The 12,274-nt window shown below is 36.1% G+C and overlaps 1 protein-coding gene across 1 annotated transcript in view; it reads left to right on the forward strand.

Annotated features, from left to right (window-relative positions):
- MMP16 (matrix metallopeptidase 16) overlaps window positions 1-12,274 on the forward strand; it is a 179,935-nt gene that overhangs the window by 114,230 nt on the left and 53,431 nt on the right. The window contains exon 5 of the mRNA XM_062568368.1: window positions 10,549-10,710. Within this exon, the coding sequence (XP_062424352.1) occupies window positions 10,549-10,710 (162 nt within the window). The remainder of the gene's footprint in view (window positions 1-10,548; window positions 10,711-12,274) is intronic.

Genomic DNA, 12,274 nt, shown 5'->3' on the forward strand with positions numbered 1-12,274 from the left:
GAGACAGTCATGACGCAGGCCACAGACCAAAACGACAGTGTAACTTCAGCCACCAAATTGCATATTGCTTCTGTCATAGCTTAGGCAGACAACAGAGACCATTGCAAACCTATCTGGAGTGCTTTGAGAAGTTGCAAACTCAGTTATCTGAATGCTGTTGGAGGTTATTCCCTGCCTATCAGAGCTAGCAGAATAAACGGCATGCATTTGCCATCTACCTCAGTTCACTATCAGACAGTCTACCTTAAACTGCTAATGAAAAATGTTAAAACTAAGCTGGCTGACTTTGCACGGTAGCAAATGAGGAAAGTCCACATTGTTGTTTCGTCAGCTTTACTGCTGAGGAAACATCTCTCTGAAAGGCAGAATGGTCCCCTGCCGACAATTCCCGCAGCCACTGCAGCTAGAATCACAGAAAGACAACTTGACCACGACTTTTTTTTTTCCCTTGCTCCAGAGATGTTTGTCTCACATAACTGATTATGCAGCAAAGGAGATAGATAAGACAGGAGATAATAATTTATTAGTGTCTTCCCAAACTGGATTCATTTCATTGGACACTCAGTATATGAAGAGCACTGAGCTAACATGGGGAAAGTTAGTAGAAACATGTTTGTTAAATTTATTAGCAAGTTGAAGTGAACATATTTCCATCTCTCTCTCTACCCCCCCCCCCCCCCCCCCCCGGTGGTGTGCTAGGAAGGAGTATTGGAAAGGGTTTTTTTATTCAGGTGAACAGATACATACAATACAGGCTGGCCTGTTCATGATTATTTTCATGAGCACTCAAGCTTTCTATGCACTTGATTACTTTTTGGAAATGACAAAAAGCAAAAAAGGCACACCTCACACACAACAAACACATAAACCTAGCCTTATCTTATCTTACCTTCTCCTAGGAAGGAAATATGAGATAGCTCTATGTGTTCTTCTATACGAAAAGAAAAAAAAAAAAAAGGGATTTAACGTAATTTAACATAGTCCAGTGTTTTTTTTCCCTTATCTGCTATGCATCTTTTATGCATCATCTGACAAAAAGGCAATATTTCAACTTTTTAAAATGTACTCTATATAAATAATTATTAAATATACTCTATACAATAATAACACTACCGTTAATAATAAACAAACTAGTTCAGAACTGATGAGATTTGACAGAAGAGACAGAGTTTTAGGTTCTTGAAAGATTACTTGCCATGGAGTGTGGGAATATCCATATTTGCAAATATGCCAGGTTTACAAGGAGAAAATTACCTTTATAATCACAAATAAGTTCTCATAAAATCTCATTCACAATTGAACAAAAGCTTGATAAATTAATAGCTTGAAATTACCTTTTTCAGTCTGATCTGCTAGTAGAAATAATTTAGGAAAGGTAACTAGTAAAGGAAAATTGTCTATGAGTCCTCTCATTGTACCATTGCATGGAAAGTGACATTTTTTTCTTATTTGTAGCAGGCACAAGGCTTGGCACTTCAAACTCTCATCTGATCCACAGAAATCTTAGAATCTGCTAGGACAATTTTGTGAAGAGGTTTTCCCAAGGAAGCAGCTGAAAGGAATCTGACCCTCAGCTTTTCCCCGTAGGCATTCAATACGATACCATTTCTTCCCTTCCCTAGCTTTTCGGATGCAAACAGAATCTGAAAAAAATCATATTCACATTTACCATAGATGTTCTCATGATTTCCTGTAAATGAGATAAAATTTTACAGTAGTTGCATGCTTCTTCACCTATTAGGCAGAACCTGAATGGATTGTTGTTGCAAAAGCAGAATATGCTACACTCAATTGTAAGCTAATCCTAAAATATAATTAGAAGGAAATACTATGTACAGCTGTGTTAGTAATAGAATATGGCCTCCTATTACGAAATCCTGAAAGATATTTTGACAGTGTCTGTGTTCTCAAGGCTTAAAAATAATTTGTGCATGAGAACTTCCCCTTGACAATTCCTTCACTTCAAAATGCTCAAACCATAGGTTCTTGAGGCCATGGTCTTTTAATCCATTTTTAGGCTCTTTCCTAAGTAGCTTGAGTTTCAAAAAGTGCTGAGCAGCTAACACCACTGCCTGGCAACACCTACAGCTAAAGCATCAGGTTGGGAAAGGGATGAAAACAGATCAAAAAGGAACAATCTAAATTAAAAAACAAATTTTAAAGAATGGAATGAAAAGTAGCAGATTTGTCTCTCTTTGATCTTCTTTCTATATATGAGCTCCAATTTAAGTTGCCTCAGTTTAGAATGTGATATACACTTGCATCAAGTCTCTCTTTAAGTCCACAGTCTTCTCAGAAAAGATACCTACTTTTCAGATCAGAGAATTTGTAATGATTTTTTTCTTCTCCTAACTCTACCATTTAGGACACTACACTCTCAGTTTTGCTATCACTTGTCCAAGACAAAAAAATACAGACAGTTCCATTTTGACATTTTTTTCCTTAATATAAATTAAACAAGTTAAATAAAAGGTGGAGGAAAAATGTTCATATATTAAAAACTCTAAATATATACACAAGACTGTGTTATTTATCTTTAAAAATATAAAAGTCATATATACATGTTAAGTAGATATAATAAGGTAAGAATGATGATAACCTGTTTTTGATGGTGTTAGTGTGAGTTAAGCTAGAGGATCGTACTCTCAGTAGTTTAACTGGCACTGGGTAAAAATTCATCTCTGCAGAGAGCCAACACAAGGTTTATATATAAATTAAATTGTACATATGTTCTATCATGGGGATTTCTGTTATCTGTAGTCCCCTTGCTGTTTCCTGCCCCATGGCAAGTTACATCTATTGTGAATCTTGGCAGTGTGGCTTTGACCTTCCTTGCAGGAATTACACATTTTTCTCTTTATAGTAGAATGCACAGGACATTAAGGGAATTGGAGAGAAGAAAAAAGAATCATCTCTTCAAAACAAGAGCAGCCTTTTGGCTGAGTGACTTAAAATCAAAACCTACATTTACTGTCATCCAAAGCAAGGATTTGATTTTACTATGGGCACATGTACAATGAAGATCCTTTTACTTCTATCATCCCCCAGCCTGGCAGTCGCTCAGGAGCGGTAGGAAGTTGTCCATTCTCTTCATGTGAATGGTGCTCAAGGACAGAAGTGGGGAGGAAAGTTGAGAATTGCATGATGCTTGCTCTTTTCATATGTATATCCAAATCTTCAGTCTCAGCATGTGTTCCTTCTCATAGCTTTCAGAAAGGAGTTTTAAATACTTCTCCAGCTTATTGTTCCCACAGCAACAACTAAAAACAGTAACAAAGAGCAGACAGTAAAGAGTATAAATAGATAAGGCTGCTACAGTATTTGCAATTGCAGTGAGCCTACTGGAAACATAGAGTAAATGTTATTTAGCTTCCAAGTTATTTGCAATGTTGTAGAAAGACCACTATGTTTTAAAATCTTTTTGCTAGTGTGAGCTTGCTGGAAGAGTTTATGAAAAATCTCCTTTCCTAGCAAAATGCAACATTCTAATGTAATTTTAACTTGATTTATTTAAAATATTCAATATCTAAAGATGCCCGTGAACTTAAAATATTCAATATCTAAAGATGCCCATGAACCTACTCAAAATAGAACTTTTCAGTCTGTTAATGGATATGCTTTATTACTATGTGAATGCAAATGCCATTAGTGAATAGTATGCAAATTCAGTACTGGATGCAAGTGCTGAAGTTAATCCCAGGAGCTAGAGATTCAGTACAAGTGTGGATGTTCTTAGGTTGTTAGGCTCACTGTCACAGCAGGGATTCCTCGAAGTGTGAAATCAAGCAGTAAGAATTATATCTGCAGAAGAAACTTATGCCACCATATCTACACCTCTTCTGAAGAAGCAGCCTGCTTCTGTGTCCCTTACCTCCCCTGGGATCATCTCCTGCTGCTTCATGTCTCACTCTTTGGAGAAGTTGGTATTGATTCACCAGTCAGAATAGTCTATGAAACCTTTCAGTAGCAGTGATTGAAATTGTGGGGGGGGCGGGAGGCGAGGTACATCCTTACCTTTTTAGAAAGAAAAAGCATACATTAAGTAACTAACTCCACCTAATTCAAGGTATTTAATAGAAAGCTGTAGAATAAACTTGGTAATAAATGTGAGCAGTGAGGCAGACACTCTTACCCTGTTACGTGACCTTTCCTTCTAAAACTCATGCTGATCTGTACTCTGAAGGAATGTGGGCTCCTGTCAAAAGTTCTATTTATCAGGTTCCTGACTTCTACTCTATGCCCACAACATGCAGAACCAATAGAATACTACCAGAAATGACACACACACGCACCACTAAACTCACATGTCCTTAACAAATCCCAGCAATGATCACTGAACCACCAAAAGACAGTCCTGCCCAGTAGGAGTATCCCCTTGTCAAATTTCAGGCAAGCAAGTTTAAATCTCACACTAAGCTATTGGCCTGTTTCAGATAGAATAGTTTTTTAAAAAATATATATGTGTGGCTATGAATATAAATTATACACAAAGTATATAACACACATATATAACAAATTCCCTTTCTATTTGCAAGCATACATATATCAGTTAATCAATTTGCCAAGATTTTAGTGTATATATTAGCACATGTAATAATAGAGTAGAAAGAAGTATATTTTTGTGTTCCCTTTTTTCACAATGGAAAAAGGTGGCTAAATGTATAGATAAAAGTTGTTGAAAAATTACTGTTTAAAAAACTGTATATACAAAATAAGTACATAAGTTTGCACAGAAAATAGATGCACTATATATAATACATTTTTATTTAAAAAATACAAAAACATAGTTTTTACTCTTTGCTTTTCAGGCTAGTGAATCATCTCAGCTCCATCTTTTCACTAAAATTTCATCCCAAATTAACCACAAAGCTACCAGATTTCATTGACAATGACAACAGTTTGAGATAACTTCAAGCAAATGTATATAATTCCTTAGACTGGAAAATGTGGCACCTTTTGGGGGTTAAGAACATGCCTGTAATTCAAATTTAAGTCCATCTATGCCCTCTATATATGTTATATATTGTGCTTATGAACATATGCATAAATATATGTTCAATATTGCTGTGTTACAGACAGGTCGTAGAGAGAAAGAATCTTCCTTTTATCACTGACTGTTGAAATAGCATGTTCAAAATTCTGTCCTGTTTACAATAATAATAACAACAAAGATAAATAACATTTTTTTCTGGATGCTATGTAGCAGTAAGAATCTTATTCTAAATTTTGCAGAAAAAAGTTCAGACAGTTTTGATTAACAGCTGTGGTTGGTAAGTAGATAGTAAGAATGAAGGGAATAATGAAAATGAAAACTGTAAATACATCAGACGTTTATGAACAGTACGCTTGTAGTATTTTCTGATGAACTTCAAGCTTCAGTACTTTAGAGTAGTGTCTTGTAAGTATTAGGACGGCAATAGAAGTCTTGTACAAATTTATGTTTTAGTTTCATATGGATTTAATATGATATCATCTACCTGCATCACATGAAAAATGAAGTCGAATAATAATCTTTGAAAAAAATAGCATGTGTTTGTATAAAAAACAGGTTTGTAGTTTTTGAGTTTGTTTATCCTTTAAAATCCAGTTTCTAGACTTTTTTACTTCTCTCTGGATGTGAAATTGAGGTCACATGGTGTTTCAGTGACAGTTCTTGAGCTCAGTGTGTTATAACAGTTACTTGTCAAGGAGAAGAACCAGGTGACATGCACCGGAGTGTCATTTAGAGCAGCTCCAAAAAAGGTGGCCAAGTGATGCATCTAAGGGCTGCTAAGCCATTAAGATACAGATTTTCTAAATTAAGCTCACATGCCATTTAAAACATTCTGAATGCCTTCAGAATGAGGATTTCTTAATAACTTACTGTGAATAAACATATTAGCCCTGTTTGTTTGGAGACATGAAAAAATAGTGTATGTATTAGCTGCAGAGAAAGGCTTCTACATGCACCATTCTCCACAGTGCTGGCTGTTGAATATTTGATATAGTAATACATATTTATATTCTGGAGTTTGGCCAGTCAGGCAGATTTAATGCCTAAAATAGTTCATAGCCTCAGAGAAAAGTGTCAGTATAAAAATCATCATTTTCTCTTGGTTTCTTACAGTCCCAGTATCTTTTTCTTTTTTTTTTTTCTGTGAAATAGAACCCAAGATAAAATAAGAAAATTAATCACAATCTGTTTGAGCACATATCCATTTTATTCCAAGTTCACATGCTAGTAACACAGAACAGAGATGCACACATCTGGACCTATTGAAATATAATTCACAATATTGCTCTACTACCCTATAGACACATACAACAGGATGTAACTGAGATTATCATATTAAATATTCACCATTGCATATCTTTCAGTGGCAACTTTTAGTTTAAAAGCCATCACGATTAGATGTAAGTATCTGAAGTATCTGTATAAGTACCTGAAGGGGGGGTGTCAGGGGAACGGGGACAAACTCTTTTCAGTTGCCCCGTGTGACAGGACAAGAGGCAATGGGCAGAAATTGAAGCACTGGAAGTTTTCTCTGCACATGAGGGGGAATTTCTTCCCTGTGAGAGTGACGGAGCCCTGGAACAGGTTGCCCAGAGAGGTTGTGGAGTCTCCTTCTCGGGAGATCTTCCAGGCCCCGCCTGGATGCAACCCTGTCTACCATGCTCTAGGTGACCCTGCTGAGCAGAGGGGTTGGACTAAATGATCTCCAGAGGTCCCTTCCAACTTTACCAATTCTGTGATTCTATGATATAGTTTAGTTCCTGGTGCTCATGGCTTGTTAAAGTTTTCAAGACAGTGCTTCATTTAGCCAAGAGGACTAAAGTATATGCTGTCTACTGGGGTAGCAGATACTCAAATATGGAATGATTTGGGGCAAGCAAAAACGTGGCTCTGCTTGGCCTGGAGACAAGAAGGAGTGCTCTTAGGGTTATCCTTCTGTGGGTGCAATAGCCAGCTGAGACACAGCACGTTGCAATGCTGAAGGCAAGTCAGCACCCCAAAATCTTCTGTCCAAAGCACAGAGGGATGGAATAATTGCTGCTGAAGTAGAGAAATCTGGTTATACGAAAGGGAAAGAGGATGCAAACTATGCCACTATTGAGTCCTACCTGCACTGCAGTCCTACCTGCATACAACACATCTTGAACTGGTTTAAACCTCAGTTTCCACTGTAATAAGTTATTTGGGTCAATTTAAACTCAGGCTGCCCTGGGGACAATCATGACTGTTGATGGAAATTGTATTATGAATAATGGGGCTATTTGACTATAAGTAGAATATATGTTCCCTGTTAAATCACTCTGTCACCCCAGGCAAGACTATTATTCTCCCTGCTCTTTCCTGTGACCTTCTCCCTTCCCCCTTGTCCCTTTGTAGCAAGGGCTGCTCTATCTTTGCATTCCTGCATTTAATAGCTCCCCTGATGGCTACAAGTTGCGTTGCAGATAGTCAAAATTAGTTTTCACAGTTCTTTTGCCTTTTCCCCTTTGGGACTTAGGCTTTAACTGAGTCTAGCAGGATCAGACAGGTGCTGAATTTCTTTTTCAACATAATCATCCCCACCCAAAAGACCAGGAGAAAAAGGCAGACTAAGAAACATCAACTCCCTGTGTAACACTGATTCTCTGTTTTAGTCACATTATAGTTTAGAATTATTTTTGGAAATACTCTACCATGTGATAAGTATCTGTACTCCCAGAAGGAACTTATGGCAGTAGATGACAATAATGTGTTTTATTTATTTACCCTTTTCTTGTGTGGTTCACACACAAGTCAACGGGGAACAAGATATGGAAATTCCTGGGGAATCTTTATGCTCGATGGGAACTGATAACTAGAGGATTTATTGTTTCCTCTTGCATTACATGACTGGCACAAATAGAGGGATGAATCAGACTCTTCCAGGACTATTAACTACAGTTTCTTGGAAGTTTAGAAGTTATAAAAGGCTCAGTTCTCAACCCCTCCCTTCCTTTCTGCACCCCCACCACGTGAGGCCTCTTGGGCTCAATTTTTGGCCAACTCATATTGACTAGCGCAATAACATTGATAGAATCAACTTTTTATTAGTTTAAAATTATTTGAAACTGGTTTAACAAGTGCTATGACCAATTTATTAATACAACTATTAAAGCAATGACTTAGAGTGGTTAATATTCTTAATTATGATGTTGGGAGCCTAAGAAGGCAAGGTACAAATAGCAAGTGAGTTACAGCTCAAATAAATCAGTTAATACCACACAATAAAATGTTTCATGGTAATAAACTTGGGTCAGAACTCAAATTTTTATAAATGCAGAAAAGAAGTTCAAAATATTGTGAGATATGTCACAGTACAGTTGTTATAGTACAGTAACATCTTCCTCATCTATTTCTTTCAATCTTAAGGCTACCATTTTTTTAAAATTATATTAATTATTCTGCTATGACTACAGAATGAAAACTGCTACAGAATTGGTCCTAAGCATCACTTCCAAGGCTGTGGTTAGCTATATTAGTTGTGGATTATTCATATGAGATTATGTCAAGATCAGCTCTAGCTGAATATGGAAGGGCACATTCAAATACCAAAAGCGTTCCTCACAGAGACAGTCAAGCTCCTCAGACCCATTACTACAGTGCATTGAGAATTTACTATAAGAAGAACTGCATGCAGGAAAATATATTGCCATGAAAATATTTCATCTGGAAGCCACATAATTACAAGTGATATGATAAACTCTTCTCGTTTTTGGAAGCATATTAAGTCGCATTAATTTTTGAAAGACATGATTTTTCTGCACAACCATACTGCGTAGAAGAGCATAAGCGTTTAGTTTTCTTATTCCTGCATTAAGAACCAGAAAAGGCAAGAAAAGGCTCTGACAACTTAGCAGAGTTTCAGCTATGACTGTTTCCATGCTTTCAATCAACATTTTATTTTACAAACATCAGCATGGCTCCATACATCACGAAGACATTTACTGCCAAATGTTTCTCTTTTCATATGTACTTGGGAAAAGTTTTTTTCTTCATATCTGCCAAAGGAAATAATTGAAAAATTTAAATGCTGTCAACTCCGTCCTCAAAGTTATATACATATATGTGAAAAAAAAATGCTAAATTCAACTTTTTGTATTACTACTACTAATATTATAATGGTACTAGAATTCCATTACATGATGTGTCAGCAGTGGAAAATAACTGTCCTCCCCCGAAGAATTTACAAAACATAGGATTATAGTTAACTCTGAGCATTTTCTTATCCCAATGTATAATTAAACTGTCTACTAGACCACTATGTGGGCTTTACATTTTTACACTTTTTACAGTAACAATTTTTCATCGTTAGTACTGGTATTCCAGAAGCCATTTACTGCAGGTGGGACTCATTAGACCTACTCCAGCCACCTCGAAGTTAGATGTTCAGCATAAGCTAGTGATCTCAAATACTTTTATAGTCAGTGTGTCAGGAAGACACTTCCAGAGGATGATTCCCCCAATCCTTAGATAGATGCCTGAGGTGAAAATGAGCAATAATTCCGGATATGCCTCTCTCCCGGTGGCTGGAACCATTTTCCTAATGTAAAACATTTTTCCACAGTCTCATTATAGGACAGGCTGACTACAGACAGAATCTGTAAAAAAGACTCTTAGAAAAATAATCTGAGCTGTCTAACTCTTAGATGGACAAAATTAGGTAAAATGAATACCATAGATGTCCAACTCTGAAACCTTTATAGAAATAGTCTCATTAATTTCAATCTTGTTTGCTTCTAAGAGTGCTATAATTCGACTGTCAAAATTTCTAATTTGTTTCCAATACCCTGTAATAAAAATGGCATGTTTAGAAAGGAATAATGAAAATGTGAAATTAGTCTATAGCATGAGTCTGATATTTTATTGTTTAGATCTCTGTAAATCAAAAGACTCTAATACTTATGTAAGTAATTACACATGTAAGGGGATTACACAATGAGACAAATGTGTCCTATTTTGAGAAGGATAGCATGACACCCAGATTTTCCTCATTAGGATTTCAGTAATTGTGATTCAGAAATGGACAACGTGTACAAATAATCAGCAGGGGTCTGATTACTAGTAGTTGGATGGCTGAGGTTACTTTGTCCTAAATAGGTAGTCCTCAGTTTATGAGATTTACCGCACACATAGCAGGGATATTTGCCCTTTGGAACTGAAGACTCCGTCTCGGTGTAAGCATTTTCACACAAGCTCATTGCGGCACCAACCGGAAGTCTGAAATTGCACATACGCCTAGCCTGTAACACTTGAACTCTGCACTAACCAGGTGCCCAAATTAAACAAAGCTCAATATGTTTATGCTATCCATAAGAGTATCATACATTATACCTAATAATAACAATGGTTGCCTCATTTAAAAAAAGGGGGGAAACCGTCGTTGCTACGTCATTATTCTTATGCTTCATTGTGCAACTTCACCTTGTAAAATTCAAATTCCATGAAAATGTCTTTCAAGTCAAGAGTTATCCACTTGCATTATTTCTAATACTACACTTATGATTTCAAAGATTTTTTTTCCCTTCTTGTTTCCGTAGGAAATGATCTGTTTCTAGTTGCAGTGCATGAATTGGGTCATGCTCTGGGCTTGGAGCACTCTAATGATCCCACTGCAATCATGGCTCCGTTTTACCAGTACATGGAGACTGACAACTTCAAACTACCTAATGATGATTTACAGGGCATCCAGAAGATATATGGTATGTCACATTTTTATTAAATAATTTCATGTTCTCATTTTAGAAAGCATTTGAGAATCTCCTGTCCACTCCACTTCCCCAAGAAGTTTGTTAATGTAGATTTTGTCGGTCATGATCCCAAAGGTCTTCTTGTGAAAAAGCCAAAGATTATGATGAAGCTCTTTCGCTTTGCTCTTCAATGTTCACAACTTGCATTTAAATTTGCACTCAGCTGGCGTGGCAATCTTAAATATTTTAAAAGACTGTAAAGGAAATATTTGCAAAGGGATCCCAAACTATTAAAGTATTAAGAAATGCAGGTCTTAACCATAACGATCTTATTTCCACAGTACTCCAAGCTCATATAACTGGACGAATTGATTGCTTCTTGGTTTATCAGTTATAATACCAAACAGTTCCCTGGGTAGAGCAATTCTATGGTGCTAAAAAAACCTTTCTTGTGATAAATATAATAAATTGATCTCAAAAGAATGTTATTACCAGAGCAAGATTTTGAGCTATGTATGGGGAAAGAGTCCCACTTTAAAATACTGTTCTTCCATTTGTGTGGCCTGAAATAAAAGATGCATCTGGTGTACATAAATTCTGAATTCACTGAATTCATTGAGAAAGCAAGGTAATTGGAAATTCAAAAAACAAAACAAAACAATAACATTATTCTGATGACAGGCTGCATATTACACTAGCTCCTATATTAGTATTCCTTATGTTTCCAAAGACATCTTTTTGCTCTTGGCTTAAAATGTTTGGTCTGTTACATAGTCTGGGTTTTTTAATCATATTTTCTTTTCTTTAGTGAAAAATCTTTACTATCCATATGTTAATAGCATGTGTCCAGCACATATCATTTGGAACTGCTATGGTTAATGTTCTCAATTAATTTTGCATTTGTATTCAGTTTGGTATTCTTTTTTTTTTTCAGTCTAGAAGTTTAAGTGATTCTCTCAGTCTTAAATTAAATGTTATCAAGACCATTCCTTGCTTATATTTGCTGCTCTAAAAGACAGCTATGTTGGATCAGAATTACTGTATCACTGATTAAAACTCTGCCACTTCCATGGAATGTTTTATATTAACAAGCTTTTAAAAATATTATATTAACAAGTATTGATACACTCAGTTATTTTCATAAAGCTTAAAAAGTTTTCAAAATGATTGGCTGATCAAGTTTTGTTTGATTATTTTCTTTTTCCTATGTGATTAGCTGGACAAGAAGGTTTTTTTCTCATGACCTCATAAGTTAGTAGTCTAGACTTGAGGGCTAGACAAGAACACGCTGTCCATACACTAACTGCTAAGCTCTAACAGCTGTGAGTTATACATTAGGAGAAATGTGTTACTCTGGGGAAGTGATATCTGACGTCACCACCAAATGGCATATGAAAACTTTGGTCTGGATTTAAAATCTTTCCAACATGAGCTACTGCCAACTGATTCCTCTGCTCCTTCTCTTAAAATCAAGAGGTGATCTGGAGTCATATACCTCAGTAAAAATGTCATACCTATTAAAATAATTACTTTGGTATACAATAATCCTCAAAATACCATGATTAATTGTAAATTA

The sequence above is a fragment of the Rhea pennata genome, chromosome 2, assembly GCF_028389875.1.
Source record: "Rhea pennata isolate bPtePen1 chromosome 2, bPtePen1.pri, whole genome shotgun sequence".
Classification (NCBI taxonomy): domain Eukaryota; kingdom Metazoa; phylum Chordata; class Aves; order Rheiformes; family Rheidae; genus Rhea; species Rhea pennata.